We start from the raw sequence: 23,925 nt of genomic DNA on the forward strand, positions 1-23,925 counted from the left end.
AATACGAATGATCCAATTCATAATTCATACAACATTGAAGTTAACAAATATAATTAACTTTATTTGTTGAATTTGGATAATTATAGAGACTAAATTTTGTATAGTTAACAACATTATCAATGCTTATTTTCTAAAACTACTTCGTTTATTTTGAATTTGACCAAATTACTGAGTAAGGATCTCCTAAATATTAATTCTTTAATTTTCGTAGCATTTGAACATAAGATCCATATCTTGGTCTATGCTGGTTGATTTCTGTGTGTGATGCCAAACATAGCTTATTTGCTTGCGTTTCAATGGAAAATTATTTTTCATCAAAGTGAATAATGATGCTTTCGAAGAATCACTGTGACATCAACATATGAAAAAAATGTAGATATAATAATCTTTCATTTTAATTCCAACATGTCATCCATTTGCTTCGTTTAGACATCGTACACATATGACATATTCATGTTATTAGGGATTATCCCATCAAACCTTGCTCAGCAATATGTTCCATTTTCTGAAACAAATTAAAATGATTTTTTGATAATTCTATCTCCGACAAGAAGCATGCAGAGCAAAGCAAAGAGGGAGGATCATAGAAATGTATGATAAGATAAAAATTTGCCATTAAATACAGCAAAACGATGTAGCATTACATTACATTATTTATTCCCTTAAAATGCACATATACTTGACAAAAAGCCCTTCATCCATGGCCAGCCAATCCTTATGCATCCATGCGAATCATGCACCTCAGGCCCTCGCCAGCAAGCATGTACTCAAATGCCTTGTTAATCTCAGAGAAGGGAACAGAGTGAGTGATGAACTTGTCAAGTTCAAGTTCCTGCAATATCAAAGAGATCGCAGTCAGTGTTGCTTTTTATTGGTACTTGTATACAAAGATAAAATGCTTAAACAGGAAGGTAAACTCACCTTGTTCATGTATCTCTCAACGACAGCAGGAATATCAGTTCGAGGTTTGTAGTTGCCAAAAAAAGTACCCTTGAGAGTCCTTTCATTCAGTAGATTCACTGGATGAGTTTTGAATGCATCGTCTTTGTTGGGAACCCCCACAAGCACTGCAACTCCCCAACCCTGAAAATTTACGTCATTTCAGCTAAGGATGGCAACGTAAAAAGATACAATCTAACATCGAGAAATTTTGTTTGAAGATAATTACATCGTGGACACATTCAAATGCAGAAATCATGGCCTGGATGCTCCCGGTACATTCAACACTGCGGTCGACTCCTCCACCCGTCATCTCAGCAATGACCTGATTATTAGAATCATTTTTATAATAAGGATCTCAAACAAGTTGATTATATAATGCAGCTTGTATGCGTAGTGACCCTAGTATAGATGGTCATGTTCGAAACAGAATCCAATACAATATCTGAAATTTCAAGTAGGAAGTAACCTCTTGAACAGGTTTGTTGTGATCTTTCGGATTCACAAACTCCGTAACACCGAAGTTCTTGGCTGCAAGAAGTAATGAGAACAAGCATGATCAGTTTTGTGACTTTGCTTAACCAGAAACATAACCATTCTTGCAAGTTTTTGTGTAAAATAACTACGAAACCAATGCTACCTAGTTCGAATCTGCTAGGGTTCAAATCGACACCAATGATCCTGGAAGCCCCAGAAACTCTTGCTCCTTCAGCAGCCTAAATATCAGAACAGAGAATTACAGAAAAATCAATCTAACGCTTTTTGTGTTGCCAAGGGGAAGAAAACATATAACATAAATGCGACAAGAATAACTCACAGCAAGACCGACAGCACCTAGTCCAAATATTGCAACGGATTGACCCTTTTTGGGTTTAGCTACATTCACAGTGGCACCAAACCCTGCAATAAAAGTAGTGAAACAAGAACATCCTCACTGTCATTAACACCATTTATATCTCCCGAAAAAAGGAAAGACAAAAATGAAATCCAAGTCCCGAACCTGTGGACATTCCGCAGCTTAGAACACAAACTTTATCAAGCGGAGCCTCCGGATTGATCTTGGCAACCTGGCCGACATGGACAACAGTGTATTCACTGAAAGTAGACGTGCCTAGGAAGTGGTAGATAGGCTTCCCATTGATGGAAAACCTGGATTTTCCATCATTAATCATTTCACCCCTATCAGTGTTGATTCGGAGGAGATCACACATGTTACTTTCTTCTGACAAGCAATGGGGACACTCCTTGCATTCCCCCGTGAAGATGGGGAGAACATGATCACCTGGCTTTAGATCAGTCACCCCCTCACCTACACTCTCCACAATCCTATATATTCAAAAGAAAAGGGTTAATGTGTATACATATAATGATAATATTGTAGGAACTGTAAACATTTAAACAGATATATACATACCCTCCAGCTTCATGACCTAGTATGCGAGGAAACAGAGGGTTTTGTCCCTACAAGAAGAGAAAATTGTTGTCAATCACAATGTGAGAGATAAGTATCAGAAAATCATATCTAAGAGAAAGAAAAAAACTGAAGCAAATGCTTATTGCGTAGTCTTGGATGAAGGAAGCAATGGAAGCAATTTATCAAAAAGAATCATCCTTTTATGAAGTTCACCATTGGTCAAAGCCAATGTGGAGGATAAAATAAGAACTTCGGCTAAAAATAGATTAGACTCCCAACATCAATATAATCAAAATAATCAGCAATATTGCAGATTCAGGGCTTTGTAAAAACTTTTACTTCTTTAACAGTTATAAACCAATGGACAAAAACAAGTTGAAGTAAGAGAGAGAGAGAGAGAGAGAGAGAGAGAGAGAAGTGTAAAACCTTAGCATCCCAGAAGTAGACATCGGTGTGACATAAAGAAGTGAAGAGTATCTTAATACGGACTTCATCCTTCTGCGGTGGTGCCACTTCCACTTCCTCTATTGACAGTGGCTTCCCCGACTCCCATGCTACCGCAGCTGCAATAATACCACAACCACTGATTTAGCAAAGCAATCGCCAACCATAGAAGAATTTTAATCAAAGAAAGAGAAGCATCAAAACCAACAGAAAACATTCAAAGCCAAAACCCACAAGGAAAAGAGGGGGCGGGGGACCCAGCAAAGAAAAGTGATCATATAACCAGAAGCAATCGCATATGAGAGAGAGAGTGGATGGATCACCTTTGCAACGGATGACTTGACCAGCAGTACTCATAATGGACGTTAACAGAAATAAAGTCTTCAATTTATCTGCTCACTTGTTTTTTTTTTTTCTTGTGTATTTCTCTTTTCGTGCTTGATGAAGAATGTAGAAGGCTAACTGGACACTATTTATAGTGGAATCCAATCCCAAGCACAAGCCAATGGTTTGCTTCTGTCAAATGACAATTTAGCCAAGCGAATCAGGGTCTGGTTTTCTGGTGCTAGTATTCCTTGTTGTCGTGGTTTTGGACATTGTAATTAAAATTAATATTATGTCCCTAAATTTTATTGTATGATTTTTAATCTTTTAATAAATTATTTTTGATCATTTTTAAGATAAAAAAATATATTTATGTAATTTTTGAATTATTTTTTATGTTAATATTATTTTTTATAGTTAGAGTTTTGATTGACTAGGCTGAGTTGAAAAGATTTACCCAAACTGGGGGCGGCAGATGGAGATCTTTCATTCGGTTTTCCCTTATTTGCCGTTTTCCTGATTGGGCAAGAAGGCATCAAGTTGGGTCAGCCTACAGATTTGGAAAACCACTTGCCATTAAAACCCTGTATTTCACTACGCATTCATTGATTCATCCCATAATCACCTTTTTCTTTCTGGTCATTAGGTTCCCCTTTTAGTTTAAAAAGTAAATTATTAAACAAAATTTATATTTACTTTTATATTAAAAAGCATAGTTAATTTGGTGTCACTCATACGCAAATTTTATAATAAAAAATTTAGTTTCTTTTAAATTTTAAATTTCTTAATATTATAATTAGTGTTTAAAAATATAATTTATATAAATATCTTGTCCGTTATCAATAATTCTGGTTTCACCGAATAACTAAATTCACTCAAAATAAAGAATATTTATATAATGGGATTTGATGGTAAAACACTATAACATTCACTTTCTTAATCATTTTAATCAAAATTATTTTTAATTTTATTTCAATTTTAATAATTTTATTCCAGTCTCGTATTTTTTATAATAAACTATTCTTTAAAGGAGTAAGTGTCATTCATCATAGAGTTCCATAAAATATTAGTTAAACTACTAACAAAATCCTTAAATTAAATTAATTTATCCTATACTTTATTTTACCCAAAGAAGTCTCTATCATTTGTTTTAATCTTCATTTCAAAAATATTTATTATATACTATTTTTAAATATATTTTTATATTCTAATTACCTAATTTCCAGTATAAAAAAACCGATCTATATTCATAATATATATTTTAGAATGATGTCTAAAACAATCCACCATTCACATCACCCTTTTCAAAGGCAAATACTTTTTTACATTTATAGAAGAAAATAAGTTTACACTATATTTTACGTTTGGTGCTTTTCTTTATGTTTTTAATAGAATGTGGTTTTTTTAAATATGATTAATAGAAACAAATTATTTTATAACGTTTAGTTGATTGGGGGGCCAAGGTTGCTGACATGGTTGATGGAAATGGCGTATGAGCGTGGCCTGATTTCTCCCCTTACCTAACATCGGATGCTATTTTGCATATTGCGGGAATTAAGTCCCCGAGTGTTGGAGAGGGGTGAGGATAAGTTGGTATGGAATGGAGGAAGGATGGTAGGTGTCAAATTTTTTAAGGGCGGAATCGGGGTTCGCGGGATGATGATTTGAGTTTGGTTTGGCGCTGGCGAGGGCCTGTTGATTCCGCGTAAAGCCTTGCTGACTGATAAAAGACGAGTCCAACGACACATGACGATGGACGCGCACTACCATATGTGTGGTGAAACTGAGGACGTGGAGCATGTTCTCCGAGGCTGCTTCTGGGTGAAATCGGTTTGGCGGCAGTGTTGTCTGTTGGAGTTGTTTCCATGGTTTTGAACTGTTGATTTTAGCGACTGGTTTAGGAGGAATCTGTTGAATGCTGTAGTGGTGGGTGGTGCTAGTTGGGGCTGTCTGTTCAGTGATCTCTGGTATATATGGAAACGCAAAAATTTGTTTGTTGGGAAAATGGCTCTCCAATTAACACTTAGTGGTGAGGGTACCTTGAGCCCCTCCTCAACTCCATCCGATTTCTATTGAGGAGAGAGAGGGAAAGTTTTGTGCGAATCATCCGACAAATTTGGCTTTGAAAATATGTTTTGGAATTCATATTCTTGAGAAGATGCCGCCATCCCTGGAAACCAGCTCATTGTTGCGAATATGATGGGGGTCGCAGTTCCATCCTTGGGTATATATGAAAATGACTAGTTAGAAATTAACCTTTGCCTATTCTTACTTTTACAAAGAAAAGAATTATCAAACTTAACTAACTCAAATAATATATTAAATTTGACTAATTTGATGTTATAAACACCAATTGTTATTGTAATACCCAATTTTAGTCCGGGCTCACAAAAAAACCCAAAGTAATATCATTTGGCCCGATCGGAATTGCCCATTACTTGAAAAGGTTGAAGGTCCATCTACAAGCTTATGGAAACATAATCTCCAGGGATATGCAATCTTAGATATGATATGCAATCTTAGATATGATATACAATCTTAGATATGATATACAATCTTAGAAGATATGATTTTGTAATCTTAGAGATTTAATTTGTAGATACCCTTTAATCTCAGCCGTTGATGTAATTGATCTGTACCGTTGGATTTGGGGAGGCTCAACTATAAATAGAGGCCTCTCACTTCATTGTAAAGAAAAAAGGAGGAGGAATAAAAAAAGAGAACGATTGACAGTTTTTTAAAGGTGGCTTACTATTTTTTTTCTTTCGATTATTTTTTACTTATTTACAATTTTAAAAAAGGGAGAAAGTGATACCACTGCGAATTTTATTTATTTATTTTATTTAGCCCCTCCGTCTTTTAATGTTTTTGTAATTAAGGTTTTTATTTTTAAATTTACCCCTTTATTTATTTTCGATTTCAATTCGATCCTGATTGGACGACGCCGTTTAGGGAAATAGGGAAAATTTCCCTTCCGGTCCCTCCATGTAATATGCGCGTTCAATTTGGTCCTTCGGTTTCCATTTATGTATAGATTTGCCTCAGAGTTTTTATTTACAGTTCAAATTAGTCTTTTTTCATTTTCTTTATTTTTATTAATTAGTTTTTATTATTTTTTATATTTAATTATTTTTTAAAAATATATATGTATATATATTTTCATATATATATTTATTTTTGTAGTATAATATAATTATTATTTTTATTTATTTATATGTATTTTTTATCTATATGTATATATTTATTTTAGTATACATATGTATGTACACATATTAATATTTTTAACTAATTTTTATATATATGAACATATTTATTTTTTAAAAATGTAAATATATTTTTTATATACTTTATAATTTTTTTCCTTTATTTTCATAAATGTATCATGTATGTATAAGTTTCATAGCCCAAGATTTCATATGTAAATTATGTGTATGACTTTTAATTTCAATGCATATATACTATGTGCCTTTTATTCTTTATATTTTGTTCATTTTCTTCATTCGATTATTAATTCATGTTTTCGTTTATATGTTAAAATTCATTTTTTTATTTTGATCATCCATTTGATATTTTGTATGTGATTATTTTTATTATGTATATTGATTGTATTTATTCATTTATTTATATTATTTCTCTATTACTGTAATATTTATTATTGCATGGTATATTTAATGTAGCATCACATTATTTTTTTTACTCAATTTCAAACTTTTCAAAATTGAGATAGTGCTTGTATTTAGGATTTTTAAGGAAATTGAGCCCTAACGTATTGGGTTCCGATTTTCTTCGTTAAATCTAACAATCGAGCATTTCTCTTTAATCAAAAAATAAGAACTTATTATTGGGAATTCAACACGTTGTGTCCTAACGTATTGGATGTGACGCATTGATTTCTCGAAATGAATATTTTAAAAAATAAAGGAAATATTCCGAGTTTGGAATTCTAAAGGAATTGTGCCCTAACGTATTGGGCCGCGATTTCTTAAATCTTGAATAAATGGATATTCTTTTACATTTTTTTATTGCATTAGTATTTTGCCCTAATTCATTTTTGGGGAAAATTAGAATGTCGTGCCCTAACGTATTGGGTGTGGTATTTTATTTCTCTGAAATGATAAGGGTCTTAATACGTAACATTTTAAGTTTTTGCTAAGGATTACAATTTTCAAATTTTCGACATTAAGACATTAATTAATTAACTAGGTACCAATTTTTGGGCGTAATGAGGGTGTTAATCCTTCCTCATACGTGTCGAATTCTCCGGACCCGCTTTTTCTAAAATTTGTAGACCAAAGTCATTTTTAGGTGACCCAATCAACCTTAATAAAAGATTGGTGGCGACTCCCAATTTTCATTTTTTAAAGTCGACAACCTAAATTTTTTATTTTTTTCAAAAAAATAGTTTCGACAGCTTGGCGACTCCGCTGGGGAACTTAAGAGAGTCGAGCCACAAAGTTGATTAATCCTTGTCTTATAGTCGAGAAAATATTTTTTTATAAAAAAAAACTCATGACATCCTTCATTATCTTCTTGTTTAAATATTGTTTGCATTATACATTCCATGAGCTGAACAATTTTACCCTTTTAAGTGGGAGTGAGAAGCTATGCCTTCGTGAGGTTTTCACCTCCGTGTAGGGTAGTGGATTGCTTCCGAGATACATCCGTACCTATGTCTTCGTGGGATTTTCATCTCCATGCAGCCATAGGGAAATGTATTCCCCTAAACTGAACTCGATCCATATGAGCCTATAATGGGTGAAGATCGAGGAATCTGCTGGTTCGGGTACCTTTGCCCTAGAAGCCGAACTTCATATAGTGAACTTTAGGAATCCACCTTAGGTAGAACTATACTAAACCCTAGTAGATATCCTAGTAGGTGTTTTACTCTTTCTTGATTATATTCTATGTTTATATTCGATACTAACTTTTTGTGTTTTATTTTGATTGCATGACATGACATTTTATTTCATCATAAAAAAGGAGGTGTTGATTCACGTTCAGTTGCTAAATAGAGAGCTTGTCATAAGGAAATGGGTTTTTTGATAAAGTGGATGACAATATGGTTGTCCGAATATGGTCCAAGAACACGTGATAAGAGAAGGATGATAATTTAATGGAAGACTACACGACTATGGCTCCGTTGCCCAAGGATTCAAGATGACAAAGATTATTTGAGAGCTGCTGAACCTTCTTAAAGAGAAGCCAACGAGCATCACGAGGATGAGTGAGCAACAAGTTACGACTTGGATCGAGCAAAAAAAGAGATAGAAGAGACGTTTTTTAAAGAGTTCATGAGATTTATCTTAATGCTCAAATGAAGAAGAGGATCGAATATCTCCACCTATAAGGGCAAGGCCATATAAATATCCATTTTATGTAAAGAGATTTGTTTTCTAGTAAAGTTTTCTAAATAGAATTGAATCAGAATCAACGTCTCTTTATGCATTCATTTCATGCATTCGCATTACATGATATCATAGCATTAAAATTCTTCAAAAATTCTAATTAATTTAAATCACTGCTCAGTTAATCTGGAAACCAACCAGCCCACTAAACACCGCTACAGTACTCGATCGAAAACTAAGGATATGGATCAAAGGATGGAAAGACTAGAACAATCCCAAAAGGAAATGCAGGAGCAGCTTCAAAAGTAAATGAATGAGCAGCAAAAAATGATAGACAAAATGATGGAATCTCAAGGGAGTATGATGGCTCAGTTAACTCAATGGTTCAACAAAGGAAAAGGCTCTGTGCTCAATATTGAAGAAGGAGACAATGAGGGACCTGTTTATTCCCCAAAACTTACCTCTCAACAAGCGGAGGTATATCCGCGCAAATCCTCCATTACCATCAACCCTCAGGGCGGTGCTGTAACACTAATGAACTTTCAAGCTAGATCAGGCTCTAACCCTGGAGACAACCTTGCTAATCCCGCTATCCCTAACTTCGATGAGACAGTTGAGAAAATGAATGGTGAATTGCTGAAACAGCTCGAAAAAAAGTACAAATGGCTAGAGGAAAAACTTAGAGCAGTGGAAAGTACTGAGGGCTACCATGGAATTGACGCTAAAGAATTGAACTTGGTTCCGGATTTAGTACTCCCTTATAAATTCAAAATGTTTGAGTTTGAGAAGTACAATGGAACTAGTAGCCCCGAAGCTCATGTTACGATGTTTTGTAGGCGGATGACTGGGTATGTTAATAATGACCAACTACTGATACATTGTTTCCAAGATAGCCTCGCAGGGGCAGCATCCAAGTGGTACAATCAATTGAGCTGTACTCAGATTAATTCATGGAGAGATCTAGCACAGGCTTTCTTAAAACAATACATCCATGTGACTGGCATGGTACTTGATAAAATTACTCTGCAGAACATGGAGAAGAAGCCTGGTGAAAGTTTCAGGCAATACGCACAGAGATGGAGGGAGGTTGCCGTCCAAGTTCAGCCATCTCTTCTAGAAAGAGAGATGACGATGCTTTTCGTTAATACATTGAAGGCCCCATTCATCACACATATGTTAGGGAGTGCAACAAAAAGCTTTTCTGACATAATCATGAATGGTGAAATGATTGAAAGCGCCATAAAGAGCGAAAAGATTGATGCTGGAGGAAATAACAGAAGGCAAGCCTCAAAAGAAAAGGAAAATGAGGTGAACAACGTGAATACGTACGGCAAATCGATTGCTAATCAACAGAGTTCATCAAGACAAGAATTAGGTGTGAAGCCAGGTACTGAAAAGCTCTAGTTCACGCCAATTCCAATGTCGTACAAAGAGCTGTATCAAAGGTTATTCAATGCGCGTGTTGTTTCTCCTTTACATGTGAAGCCTCCACAGCCCCCGTATCCCAAATGGTATGATGTAAGTGCACAATGTGATTATCATGCAGGAATTACGGGGTATTCTATAGAAAATTGCATTACCTTTAAAAAAGTGGTTGAAAGGCTTATTGGTATGGGCGTTGTCAAATTTGGCGATTCATCTAGTGCAGAAAATCTGCTACCCAATCACATTTGATAATGGGGGTGAATGGGATGTATGAAGAAATGTTGAGAGGAGTTCACATAAATGCCATTTTTGAAGACACAATTTGCAAGGGTCCTTGAAGATATTCACCCTTATCAACTTAGAAGTGTTCTAAGTAATTGAACTGCGGAAGAAATCTCTGTAGTTTTTTAGAGCTTATTTAGAGTAATGTTCAGAACAATTTTGTTATTTTTAGCCTAAAAATGATAAAAATTCCTTTGCAAAATAGGCTCATATCTGAACGTTATTATTCTAATAAAATACATCTTTGCATTCATTTTTGAGCCAATATATTTTATAATCATTCTTTTGGATTTTCTTCCACATTCATAATTATATTGTACAAATAATCATTCTTAACTTCGTACATTCTTTGTATATTCTTTTGTACTTACTATAGGTCCCTAGATATCAACGACATGAGTGACGCTGCTACAGACTCAAAATCTCCTTTTGAGCGAGACATGTGTTTAGAGGGATCTCATGACTTTGAAGATGACATAAATTATAGTCTATTTCCAGACCTGTTAAGGATGGTAGAACAAGTCGAGAAACGGATCTTACCCTACAAAGAATCATTGGGATACTTGACTTTTCCATATGTGGGGTATAAAGGTCATTTGGTCAATCTAGCCAAAAGAGTCTGACGATCATTGATTCATCTTTGTGGTCGTCAATCACTTTACTAAATGGGTGGAAGCTGCTTTATATGTCAATGTCACAAAGTCGACAGTTAGCAAATTCGTGAAGAATCAGTATGGAACACCAAAAGGATCATATCTGACAATGTACTAAACAACAGCACAATATCAAAAGTTTGCAGTCTGCTCATGATTAATGCCATATCGCCAAAATAGGGATGATAAAAAAAATAAAAAAAACAAAAAAAAACAAAATCTACCAGGGCAATGTCTTTCTCTTGGGTCTATTGCGGTTTTGCCTATTGAAGACAAGATTCTTTCTCTCTGAGTTTTTGGATCCAATACCGATTGAGGAAGAATGTTCAAAGTTATCTGTCATGGTCAAATGCGCCAAAAGTAAATGATGCGAGCTCACAAAAAAGGTCCGCCCTAAAGAATTCCTTAAGAGGGACCTGGTATTGAAAAAGATCCTTTCCATACAAAAAGAACTTCATCCCAAGCTAGGAAGGACCTTATGTGGAAGGCCTTATCCGGAAAAGCATCGACTTTGATCAGAAGGGATAACAAAGACATGCCTAATCTTACGAGTTCAGATTCAATAAAAAATATTTCAAAAAAAAAAAGAAAAAGGGAGAGGTCAAGGTGAAAATCCGCAAAGGACGCCTTGAGACCAAAGGGGATTTGAGTTGAAAACCCGAAAAGGGCGGCTCAAATATTGATCAAAATGGGACATGAAGTGATCAGAGCAACTCGAATCTTGATCAGATTGGGGCATGTTGTGATCTAGTTATATCTGAATCAACAGGAAAGAGTAGGCAAAATCTTGGGGCATTGGTAGAGTACTGTGGATCTCCTAAACACATGTCAAACTCAGAAGGATCTTCAAAAAGTTTGTACAGAGAAGTTCAAGCTGCGATATCTGGGGCACCTAATTTTCATACTATTGAATTTGTTATTCTTGGAATACTTCATTCTTTTCAAAGATACACATTCCCAATCAATTTCTTTGTTATCTTTTTTTTTACTATAATTTATTCTTATCCATTGTTATGACCTTTTTCTAAGCATGTTACATTGGAATAATGATCAATGGACTAATAAAACTTTCACAAGGGAAGTTTTTCATATTACTCTAGAAGTTTCTAAATAATACAGGAGCCTGAAACATGACTATTATTTAAAACGCATCAGGTTTAAAGGTTAGAAATCTGAAAAGACTAGGACTTTCGCTTTGGATTTTGTTGTCAAAAACATTGGTTGAACAAAATAATAAAATGTCGTGTTGATGACAAAACCTAAATCAACAAGCAAGTAATGATCACCAGCAATAGAAAGAGGTTGCCTCGGGAAGAGAGCCTTCATTTGCACATGAGCCTTTGGTACGACACCCTGGGAATGGTGTAAGAGACTAGAAAAATTTAGATCCTGTATCCTTGAATTGTGATAGAAGAGGATTGAAGAAAAGCCATCTACTCTTGGGTTACAGTGGGAGAATGATGGTATGAATTTTTGCGCCCCAATGGATTAAACTTGGAGGTTCACAGTGGGGGGCAACCTGGCTAAATGTTTCTTCAGAAAATCCAGTCAAGCAAGAAGGCGTTGTAGCACGCCAGTTACAAAGCCTTAATAAACTTCGAGTAATGACAACCTAAGCGGGATCATTCTCGAAAAAATAAAATTTTGCATTCATGCAAACACCATTCACACATGTCTAGTTAGGAGCATTTGATGCATTTTGATCATGCCATCCTAATCATTAGGCATAATTAGGTTCATTATACAAGTCATGTTCCCTAGAGAATAGATCAGTGAAAATAGCAGATCTTGCTTTCCTGCATCGACAGCGAAACAGATCGAAAACAAAGCCTTGCCTTCCTCGGTTGTAGTGGAGCAAGTTAAGGATAGCAGATCTTGCCTTCCTACATTGACAGTGAAGCAGATCGAAGATGGCGGATTTTACCTCCCTGTGGTTACAGTGGAGTACATTAAAGCCAGTAATTCTACTTCCCTGGACAACAGTGGAATAGATTGAAGATTTCAGATCTTATCTCCCTAAGCAGTAGTGGAGCAGATCGAAGATGGCGGATTTTACCTCCCTGTGGTTATAGTGGAGTACATTGAAGCCAGTAATTCTACTTCCCTAGGCAACAGTGGAATAGATTGAAGATTTCAGATCTTATCTCCCTAAGCAGTAGTGGAGCAGATCGAAGATGGCGAATTTTACCTCCCTGTGGTTACAGTGGAGTACATTGAAGCCAGTAATTCTACTTCCCTGAACAACAGTGGAATAGATTGAAGATTTTAGATCTTATCTTCCTAAGCAGTAATGGAACAGATCGAAGATGGCGGATTTCACCTCCCTGTAGTTATAGTGGAGTACATTGAAGCCAATAATTCTACTTCCCTGGACAATAGTGGAATAGATTGAAGATTTAAGGTCTTATCTCCCTAAGCAGTAGTGGAGCAGATCGAAGATGGCGAATTTTACCTCCCTGTGGTTACAGTGGAGTACATTGAAGCCAGTAATTCTACTTCCCTGGACAACAGTGGAATAGATTGAAGATTTCAGGTCTTATCTCCCTAAGCAGTGGTGGAGCAGATCGAAAATGGCGGATTTGACCTCCCTGTGGTTACAGTGGAGTACATTGAAGCCAGTAATTCTACTTCTCTGGACAACAGTGGAATAGATTGAAGATTTCAGATCTTATCTCCCTAAACAGTAGTAGAGCAGATCGAAGATGGCGGATTTTACCTCCCTGTGGTTATAGTGGAGTACATTGAAGCCAATAATTCTACTTCCCTAGACAACAGTGGAATAGATTGAAGATTTCAAATCTTATCTCCCTAAGCAGTAGTGGAGCAGATCGAAGATGGCGGATTTTACATCCCTGTGGTTACAGTGGAGTACATTGAAGCCAGTAATCATATCTCCCTGGTCAGCAGTGGAATAAGTTGAAGATTGTAAGTCCTATCTCCTTGATATTGCAGTGGAGTAGATTGAAGCACAAATTCTTATACATTTGAAGATGCAGTAGGATGGAATGTGGCTGCTTGAAGAAGAAGAGCACTAAGATCCAGCGTGACTGGGCAAAAATTGGCCATTTCTAAAGTCTTTGCTCCGTTCCTGTTACATGATAATGAGCAAAGAGGGACAGGTGTAATACCCAATTTTAGCCCGGGCTCACAAAAAAAAACCCAAAGTAATATCATTTGGCCCGATCGGAATTGCCCATTACTTGAAAAGGTTGAAGGTCCATCTACAAGCTTATGGAAACATAATCTCCAGGGATATGCAATCTTAGATATGATATGCAATCTCAGATATGATATATAATCTTAGATATGATATGTAATCTTAAAAGATATGATTTTGTAATCTTAGAGATTTAATTTGTAGATACCCTTTAATCTCAGCCGTTGATGTAATTGATCTGTACCGTTGGATTTGGGGAGGCTCAACTATAAATAGAGGCCTCTCCCTTCATTGTAAAGAAAAAAGGAGGAGGAATAAAAAAAGAGAACGATTGGCAGTTTTTTAAAGGTAGCTTACTATTTTTTTTCTTTCGATTATTTTTTACTTATTTACGATTTTAAAAAAGGGAGAAAGTGATACCACTGCGAATTTTATTTATTTATTTTATTTAGCCCCTCCGCCTTTAAATGTTTTTGTAATTAAGTTTTTTTTTATTTTTAAATTTACCCCTTTATTTATTTTCGATTTCAATTCAATCCTGATTGGACGACGCCGTTTAGGGAAATAGGGAAAATTTCCCTTCCGGTCCCTCCATGTAATATGCACGTTCAATTTGGTCCTTCAGTTTCCATTTATGTATAGATTTGCCTCAGAGTTTTTATTTACAGTTCAAATTAGTCTTTTTTCATTTTCTTTATTTTTTATTAATTAGTTTTTTATTATTTTTTTATATTTAGTTATTTTAAAAAAAATATATATGTATATATATTTTTCATATACGCATATTTATTTTTTGTAGTATAATATAATTATTATTATTATTATTTATTTATATGTATTTTTATCTATATGTATATATTTATTTTAGTATACATATGTATGTACACATATTAATATTTTTAACTAATTTTATATATATGAACATATTTATTTTTAAAAATGCAAATATATTTTTTATATACTTTATAATTTTTTCCCTTTATTTTCGTAAATGCATCATGTATGTATAAGTTTCATAGCCCAAGATTTCATATGTAAATTATGTGTATGACTTTTAATTTCAATGCATATATACTATGTGCCTTTTATTCTTTATATTTTGTTTATTTTCTTCATTCGATTATTAATTCATATTTTCGTTTATATGTTAAAATTCATTTTTTTATTTGGATCATTCATTTGATATTTTGTATGTGATTATTTTTATTATGTATATTGATTCTATTTATTCATTTATTATATTATTTCTACCTGTAATATTTATTATTGCATGGTATATTTAATGTAGCATCACATCATTTTTTTTACTCGATTTCAAACTTTTCAAAATTGATATAGTGCTTGTATTTAGGATTTTCAAGGAAATTGAGCCCTAACGTATTGGGTTCCGATTTTCTTCGTTAAATCTAACAATTGAGCATTTCTCTTTAATCAAAAAATAAGAACTCATTATTGGGAATTCAACACGTTGTGTCCTAACGTATTGGATGTGACGCATTGATTTCTCGAAATGAATATTTTAAAAAAAATAATAAAGGAAATATTCTGAGTTTGGGATTCTAAAGGAATTGTGCCCTAACGTATTGGGCCGCGATTTCTTAAATCTTGAATAAATGGATATTCTTTTACATTTTTTATTGCATTAGTATTTTGCCCTAATTCATTTTTGGGGGAAATTAGAATGTCGTGCCCTAACGTATTGGGTGTGGTATTTTATTTCTCTGAAATGATAATGGTCTTAATACGTAACGTTTTAAGTTTTTGCTAAGGATTACGATTTTCAAATTTTCGACATTAAGATATTAATTAATTAACTAGGTACCAATTTTTGGGCGTAATGAGGGTGCTAATCCTTCCTCATACGTAACCGACTCCCGAACCCGTTTTTCTAAAATTTGTAGACCAAAGTAATTTTTAGGTGACCCAATCACACCTTAATAAAAAGATTGGTGGCGACTCCCAATTTTTATTTTTTAAAGTCGACAACCTAAAATTTTTGTTTTTTTCAAAAAAATAGTTTCGACAGTTATCAAATACAAACATTAATTCTTTTTAATAGATTTACAAAACAAAAACTAACAATAATATTCTAAAAAAGTTAATATTTATAAAATTTTAAAATTTGACTTTAATAAAATTATACAAACTTAATTACGCCCAAAAAGAATAGATTAAAATGGCTTTAATAAAACACAAATATCAAATTAAAGTGAAGTAATCATTTTTAAAAATAAATGTTGTCTAAAACAATCCACTTTTCACCTCACCCTTTTCAACGTAAGATACCTTTTTACAAAAGAAGAGAATAATCTGTCACTATTTTTCTCTTTATTATCACAAGGAGTTTGGCGTTTTATTGTGATATTTTGAAATTTTATTTTCATTTTTGGTATATATTGAAAGTATAAATAAAGTTTTAGTAAAATTGCATTAACATGTTTAATTTATAAAATTCTTTTAAAAGGGTGATGTTATATTTTATTAATTTAAAGATGATTTTAATGTATTTTGTAAAACATATTCTACTCTTAAAAAGAATGTAAATTTGAATATTAAAATGGGATAGGTAATTAAACATGGATTGTAAAATAAAATATTTTATTTTTTATTATTAACAAATATTTACATTATATATGTTATAAGAATATTTTCCTCCATCATTTTTAAAAGACATAATGATTTTTTGGCTCTCCAACTATACAAAAAAATGTCATTTTAGTGCTTCATTTATTTATTTTTGTCTCTTTTAGCCCTTCAACTTACATTTTTTTATCAAATCACCCAAAAAATTGAAAAAGTTAGCATTCGTTAACTTTGTTGACTTGCCATATACATGGATGACAGACATGTCAATATTTAATTATTTTTTTAATTTAATAATATTTAAAAATATTTTTATATTTTAATAATTAATAATTTTAATTTTAAAAATACTTTTTATTAAATTTTAAAATTTAAAAGGTTAATTAAATATTAATGTGACATACATACGATTACCACATAAAAATATTGTTGACAAGAAATAATAATATATAAAATTTAAAATATATACAACTAAATAAATATTTTTAAAATATATAATAATAATTTTATATTTATATTTGTATTAAATTAATATAATTATATTAATATTAAATAAAATAAAAATTTCCCTCCCCTACCGGCATAGTAATTAAAATATGCACATCATATAATATGTACAAATAAAATTAAAAGAAAATAGATGTACGTATTCTTTTAATATGTACATAATAAAATTTTGGTTTAATTCAATTTTCACAAATCACTAATAATATTATCAAATTAGCACCATTTTATGTTGATAAAAGAAAATAAATGTATGTATTCATTTCTTTAAATACGTATAATTGAATTAAAATCAAAATTTCATGTATACATATGAACCACAATTCAAGTTTCAGTGTAGAATTGTACCAAATCAAAGTTTAGGTATCAAATTGCACATTAGATCAAAATTCATATATAAATTTAATATTAATTCCTTAAAAACCTAATTGACAAATGCAAAGCATGATGAAACCATACTAGTACCTATATATTAAAATAATGTCCATGGCATTCTCCATGTGACATGTGTACCCTTTTCTTATATGAATTTTTCTTTCCATTATAGAAAAATATTAAATTTTAATTTTAGTCTTTCTATTATGTTTAAATTTGAGATTTAATCTTCATACTTTAATTTCGTGAATGTACCAACGAAGTTCCTCTATTATAGAGACTGGATCAAATTAGTCCTTCTACTTTTAAATGGTACAACTTAATCTTTGTACTAGGGGTGAGCAAAATTCATTTCAACTTGAAAAATAAAAAAAGTTCAAATTTCAAATTATTCGAATCAATTTAATTGAGTTAAACGAATTAATCAAATAAACTCATTTTTTTTTCAAATTTCGAGTTTGAATTGAGTTGAATCTTCGAATTCGAATAACTAAAATAATTTGAATAAACTAAATATCAAATCCTTTTATTTTTCTTCCCCCAACCTCCCTCAAACCCTTTTACTTTCCCCAAAAAAATTTTACTTCTCCTCAAACCCCCCAAACTTTTTTCCTTTTACCCCCCCAAAATAACTTTTACTTCCCTCAAACCCCCCCAAATTTTTTTCCTTTTGCTTTCCCCTAGTGTAAAAACTTAAGGAGGTTTTATGCTATTCCATAACATTTTATACGATTAATATTTGGGTAATTATTCTATCCACCGCTAGTGGAGAAAAAAAACTCCACAAATAGGTCTAGGATTTCTGTCGAAGTGTCTTTTTTAATTATTTTATTATACCCTAAAAACAAATGACATCAACTCAAACCCGCTTGTGGAGTTTTTTTAACTCAACTGGTACTGTATAAGATAATAATCCTTAATTTTTTAACAATTCAACCGCTAAATTTCACGCTTGATTCAAGTATATCATTTATGTCAAGCTTGACATAAATTAAAAAGATTAACTATTCATTTTTGTAAAAAAATCAATTGCTATATACACAATATTTTAATTCGATATGATAGAGATATCGAATCGATTAAAAATTTCCACGCATTACAAATACAAATATATTGATAAATTCAATAGTTAGATTTTAAAATATTAATAATATAAAAAAATTACAGAAAAATGTAAAATTTCATCATTCTTTAAAAGGTAGGTATAATGGGCTCTAGTTTTCTCTTTATAGGAAGAGAATGGGCTGTAATTCAATTCACTGATCAAATACCCATATACTGTAGTATACATAACGGGCATTTCTTGTGGCTAAGATGGATAGGAATTTAGAGTGCTAAGAGGCCCAATAATAGAAGTATTGGGATGACATTTTTCTTCGCTTATAATTTTTGTTAAGGTGTAAAAGAAAAAAAAAGTTAATTTTTTTAATAAAGAAAAGTTTAATTTAAGACAAGACTCTATCTATGAACTCAAAAAGCACCATTCAATTCAGTAAGTTTCAAAGGATGGTACTGAAATTTAATCTTAATATCTGTCTTTGTTGTAATATTTTGGACAAAGGTGAGGCTAATTTCTTGGAGGAACCCGATAGAGATTTGATGGTGGATATGATTACTTGTGATGTAAATATAAGTTTGAAGTTTGAGTTGCGGTAACTTTTGAACTTTGTAAGGAAAGAAAGTGAAGCTTTCACCAAAATTGTAGACAGAATTATTATGGGTTTAAGCCTTTGTCCATAAGAATCCCATGTTTTATTAACTTCCAAAAATGCTTTGATGATGGGTTGCCTCCTTACTTTTTGGGATTATTGGCAAAACAACAATGCTTATTCCTTTCTTGGAAGCCACTCTTGGTCTTTGGTTTCATACAAGAAAATCTGTTTTCAAAACCCAAAAATAAACAAATGCAAACAAACTGTTTATAATGGAATGAATTATAGGCTTCCAAAACATTGAAATGACAATAGGATGATTTTGCCTTCTTTTTTCTTGAGTCAAACATGCTTGGTTGCACTTGCACCATCTTTTTACCCACCCACACCATGAAATATAAGTCTTCTAACTTAATCATATGTCATCATAATACCCTTTCTCTCTCTCTCTCTCTCTCTCTCTTTCGGCTACCACTAATCTATGTACTATGAAATGCAAAAAGAAAAAACCCTAATATATCAAGTTCTTGAAACATTCTAAGATTACCCTCTTCTTTTGTCCCCTAACAATATAGAAATATAACATATGAAGGTACCGTTAGGGGGAAATTATGGGTACATTATACTCTTGATGAACTTCACAAGCTAATTGGAACATATTCTCCATCTTCTTTTATTGAGGTTGTACTGTTTTTTTCCTTCATACTTCATATGCCTAAAAGTATGTAATACAGAAGTGTCACAGGCAATGACACCAACATGCCAAAAATAACCCTGCAAGAATATTGTTGTACATCGATGTGTTAGTACTGGAGTACTTATGTACTGTCAACATCCGACAATTTTTTAAATAAACCCTAAAATACAGCAGATTTGATTGAAGGTCTCTATGAAAATGAAACATCAAAGACAGATGTTGAGTAACTTACCCAGTACTTAATATGTCGGGATGTAAACCGTATTCTCTTGCAAAGACGAATGGTACGATACCTTGGGGAAGGGCTGCCTGAGATTATTAAACAATTTTCCAGACCACGTTTCAGTGACGGTCTAAACCAATGTTTCATTACCTACCATGTAGTAAAAACACAATAAATGATGGTTTTACCTGTACGATGGCAGCATGTAGTTTTGCCCCTCTTAATCCCAGAGCTATCGATGCAGTGGACATTATTACAGGGCCACACAGGAAACGAATCACCATCCCCATTGTTGCTCTTTTTGTTCCACATGCAATAATCCTTGGCTGAAGTGCCATAAATAACCCTGCATTGTACATGTTACCCGGACTTTAAGTTCAAGGGTCGGATCATAGAGTATACTCAAATTTTTTTTATGAAATTAACTGCTAAGACCCTCTATTATAGGGATTGATCCAAATTAGTCTCTTTTTATATATATTTTAACAAAGTTAACATTTACTATTAAATTTTTCTTTTCATTTTACAGTTCAACTCCAAACAAAAATATTTTATTTGCATAACCATAAAAACTTTGAGTCTTTAAGAAAATGAAAAATCTGAATAACATAGTATATACCTAAACTGAACATTGCCATCCCAAGGCCAGCATCGGAGATTATTTTTATTGAATACTTGACCAAACTCGGCATCCCTACATTCCACCTACACAACCCATGAGATTAAATCAAAGTTTATTATTAGCAAGTCATTAATCAAAACATTAATTTAGCTAGGGTTTTTAATTATGATATTTTGAAACTCACTTGAAAGAGATGAGAGACCAAAGAAGCCCTAAGATGCTTGAGTAAGTATTAGGGTTTCGAGAAAGCTTCCTTCCAACAACAATTAAAATGAGTCTCACCATCACTATGGCCTTTGGCATTTCTTGTTTGCTCCCCACTTCACCTTCCTTCCCATCTCCATTCATCTCCGCCACTGTTATTTTGGTGTTGTCTCTAAAGCTAATTTCCTTCTCTAAAAAAAAAAAAAGAAATGTCAAGTCTTGATTTTTCTAATAAAAGTTAAATTGTAAAAATTATATAATTTAGTGTCTAAATTACATATTAACCAAAAATTAAACCATGGGGAATGGGTGTGTTGATCACTATGGCAAATTTCTATTGATGAATTAGTAATAATATCAACGTGAAAATCATATTGTCATCCCTCTTATCATTACACACGTGCTCTAAGCTAATGATGTTATCTATCAAGTAAAGATCTGACTTTTCTATATAAGAAATTTAAAATAAAATTTTATTACTTTGGTAATAGTGCTTGGTGGGGTACAACTTGTCTAATAATGTTTAACAAAATGTGATACACTAGTGAACATCATAATAGTTGGAGTTTAAATTTTTTATTTAAAAGTTTCATAAAATTAAAAATCGAAAAAACAAATTTATGAATATCTAAAAACTAAAAAAAATTCAGACAGGCACGTGTCTCGACATTTGTGTTTGTAGTTTTGTAAGACAAAACATACATGTACACTCCTGCAAAATCTGCATGTCTCTTTGAATTGTTTCTCAGATCTAAGGCAATTATTTTCAATAGTGCAATATTTGTGCGACAAAAATAGTAGGACAACTTTTGGAAACAAATTTATTTTGTTGTTATTAAATATTTGATATCGTGACAACAATCATATTTAATCATTATACTGAATTTGGTAGTAAATGCAATAATTTCAAGTAAAATAAAATATACAAATTATTATTGAAATTCGATAGTAAAGGAAAAAAAAAAATCTTAAGTCCATTATCAAAATATTAGATATATTTTTTGTAATCTTAATTCTTCAAACAATATAGTGATGTGAAATTTACTTTCTAAAATAGAAAATTATTTTTAAATAATATTAGAAGTTTTTGCATGCACTTACCCCCAAGGTCTTTGAAGCCCTGCCTATTATCATCCCCACCACCATCTTGACAGTCCCAAACCATTTTTGTAGGAGGAACCACCGGAGACGGCTGCCGGAAAACTTTCCCACCAGCCACGGGAGACCTCATCCAGATTGGTGTATTCCCGGCTGCCGTAGTAATCACATCCATTTCATTAAAATTAGAAGCCCTTGGGGTCGGCTGCAAAGAGTAAGCATCCGACGAAGCATACCCGGACAAACGGGGGCTAACGGCACGGTAACCGAACCCCATGTCGCCGTTACAGAATACAATCTCGTTATTGTTGGGTCCGCCGGGGGTGTTAACGGAAAATATTTCGGCGTTAGAGAGGTTGGATGCTCTAGGGGTGAGGCAAATGGAGGATGATAGAGCCGATTCCGGAGCCGATGACGTGGACCGCCTGATTCGGACTCGAATACGGCCGTTGATGTCGGTTTCGGATTCTGTACGGAGAGGATCACGACCGTCCAATGAAATGACGTCGTTGTCGAGCTCGAATTTGGAAATGGTGGCAGCTGTGGGGCCCGGGAACTGGGTTTTGATTAAGAGCGTTGCCGCCCTGTATTCGAAGAGGAACAGCAATAGTGTGTACCTGCACTCGAAACGACGCCGTATGAGTTTTATCTTATGTAAGGTTTTAATAATTCATTTTTATCTTTTTTCAAACAATATTGAGCTGACTTTTGCTTAGAAAATCACTCCCTAGTTTTACACGGTCAACTTTTATTTAATCCCAAAAAAACCATATAAAATAGTTTTAGTTGAAAATAAAAGAAAATGGTCAAATTTTCTAAAAAAATAAAGACAAAAGTAATAGTTTGTGTTTTATTATATAAAATCATGCCACAATCAACTAAATGCAGAGACTATTTGAATGTCTAATCACTATATATTTTAGGCACTTCAATCATGTTATTTGTTTTTGTATAGACAAATGTTTTTGTTTTTTGTAATAAAGATGGGGTAATTATTTTTTCATAATATAAAGATGAGATAATTATTTGAAATCCCTAGCAATTATACCATTTTAATCCAAAAAGATGTATAAGATTGGAGTTAATGTATACCAGATGATGCATTGAAGAACAACGAGTTGAACCATGAGACTTTGAGTGAAATCTCCATACATAGCATTAAGCAAGGGGATGCCCATGACGAGAGTGTTGGGCAAAGTGGCGAGGGAGAAAAGGGTGATGAGCCAATCGAGTGAGCCACCAGGGAAGAAGATAGCCCAAACCGAAAGCAAAGCAAGGACCAACACCTTGGACACCGTGTCCGCTATGATGAACTTGGTGTCCATCTGGTACGGGTTGTTTTGAGCTATGAAATGGAATGACAACACCGGCACCGCGAAAACCGCCACGAACCGGTTGATCCCCGAACACTGCTCCGGGGTGAATATTCGCCACCATTTCACCGATCCGTACGCTATTATCATTGCGAAATACAGTGGAACCATCGCACACATCACCTTGTAAAAATCACCCCCTGTTATCATCTTCACTCTTCTTCTTCTTTTTTTGGTTTTTTATTTAATTTTTTAAAGAGAAAATGGAAGAGTTTATATAGAGGATTTATGGACAAATTTGGCCCTCGAAAAGTTGGTAATTTACTTTCTAAGGTACTGTAAGCAGCGGGAATTACGGTTCCAAATCTAATGATTAACTTTCTAATATAAATTTTCGTGCATGGGTTTGATAATGATATATTTTTATAATTTGACGTTTATATATATTATGAATGAATTATTGAATAAATAAAGTTATATGAGATATTTAATTCTAAAAGGTTTTAAAATTTTAATAAAGCCATACATAATCTATCAAATATGATATTAAATCATATGACAACCTAGATTCTCTTAATATACTCTACACCATGTTTAATGTTATTATGAGTTCCTATTTGATGTGATTTTGATTTCCTATTATCCCATATATACTGTTGATTCAAGCCCAA

General features: G+C 33.1%; 2 protein-coding genes across 2 annotated transcripts; both read right to left on the reverse strand.

Annotated features, from left to right (window-relative positions):
- Window positions 1–581: 581 nt before the first annotated feature.
- Window positions 582–3,283, reverse strand: LOC105797087 (alcohol dehydrogenase class-P). The gene is made up of 10 exons (XM_012627016.2): window positions 3,121–3,283; window positions 2,780–2,916; window positions 2,354–2,400; window positions 1,940–2,265; window positions 1,757–1,839; window positions 1,580–1,655; window positions 1,409–1,470; window positions 1,169–1,264; window positions 922–1,083; window positions 582–832 (listed from the first exon to the last, which is right to left on the reverse strand). The coding sequence occupies exons 1-10, from the start codon at window positions 3,152–3,154 to the stop codon at window positions 716–718; spliced, it is 1,140 nt and encodes a 379-aa protein (XP_012482470.1). The 5' UTR covers window positions 3,155–3,283; the 3' UTR covers window positions 582–715.
- Window positions 3,284–19,361: 16,078 nt separating this feature from the next.
- LOC105797088 (auxin efflux carrier component 6) lies at window positions 19,362–23,506 on the reverse strand. Its single transcript, XM_012627017.2, has 7 exons — window positions 23,034–23,506; window positions 21,945–22,558; window positions 20,824–21,034; window positions 20,637–20,722; window positions 20,206–20,363; window positions 20,027–20,103; window positions 19,362–19,871 (listed from the first exon to the last, which is right to left on the reverse strand). The coding sequence occupies exons 1-7, from the start codon at window positions 23,462–23,464 to the stop codon at window positions 19,805–19,807; spliced, it is 1,644 nt and encodes a 547-aa protein (XP_012482471.1). The 5' UTR covers window positions 23,465–23,506; the 3' UTR covers window positions 19,362–19,804.
- Window positions 23,507–23,925: the final 419 nt, after the last annotated feature.

Source organism: Gossypium raimondii, chromosome 3 (genome assembly GCF_025698545.1).
Source record: "Gossypium raimondii isolate GPD5lz chromosome 3, ASM2569854v1, whole genome shotgun sequence".
NCBI classification, from domain to species: domain Eukaryota; kingdom Viridiplantae; phylum Streptophyta; class Magnoliopsida; order Malvales; family Malvaceae; genus Gossypium; species Gossypium raimondii.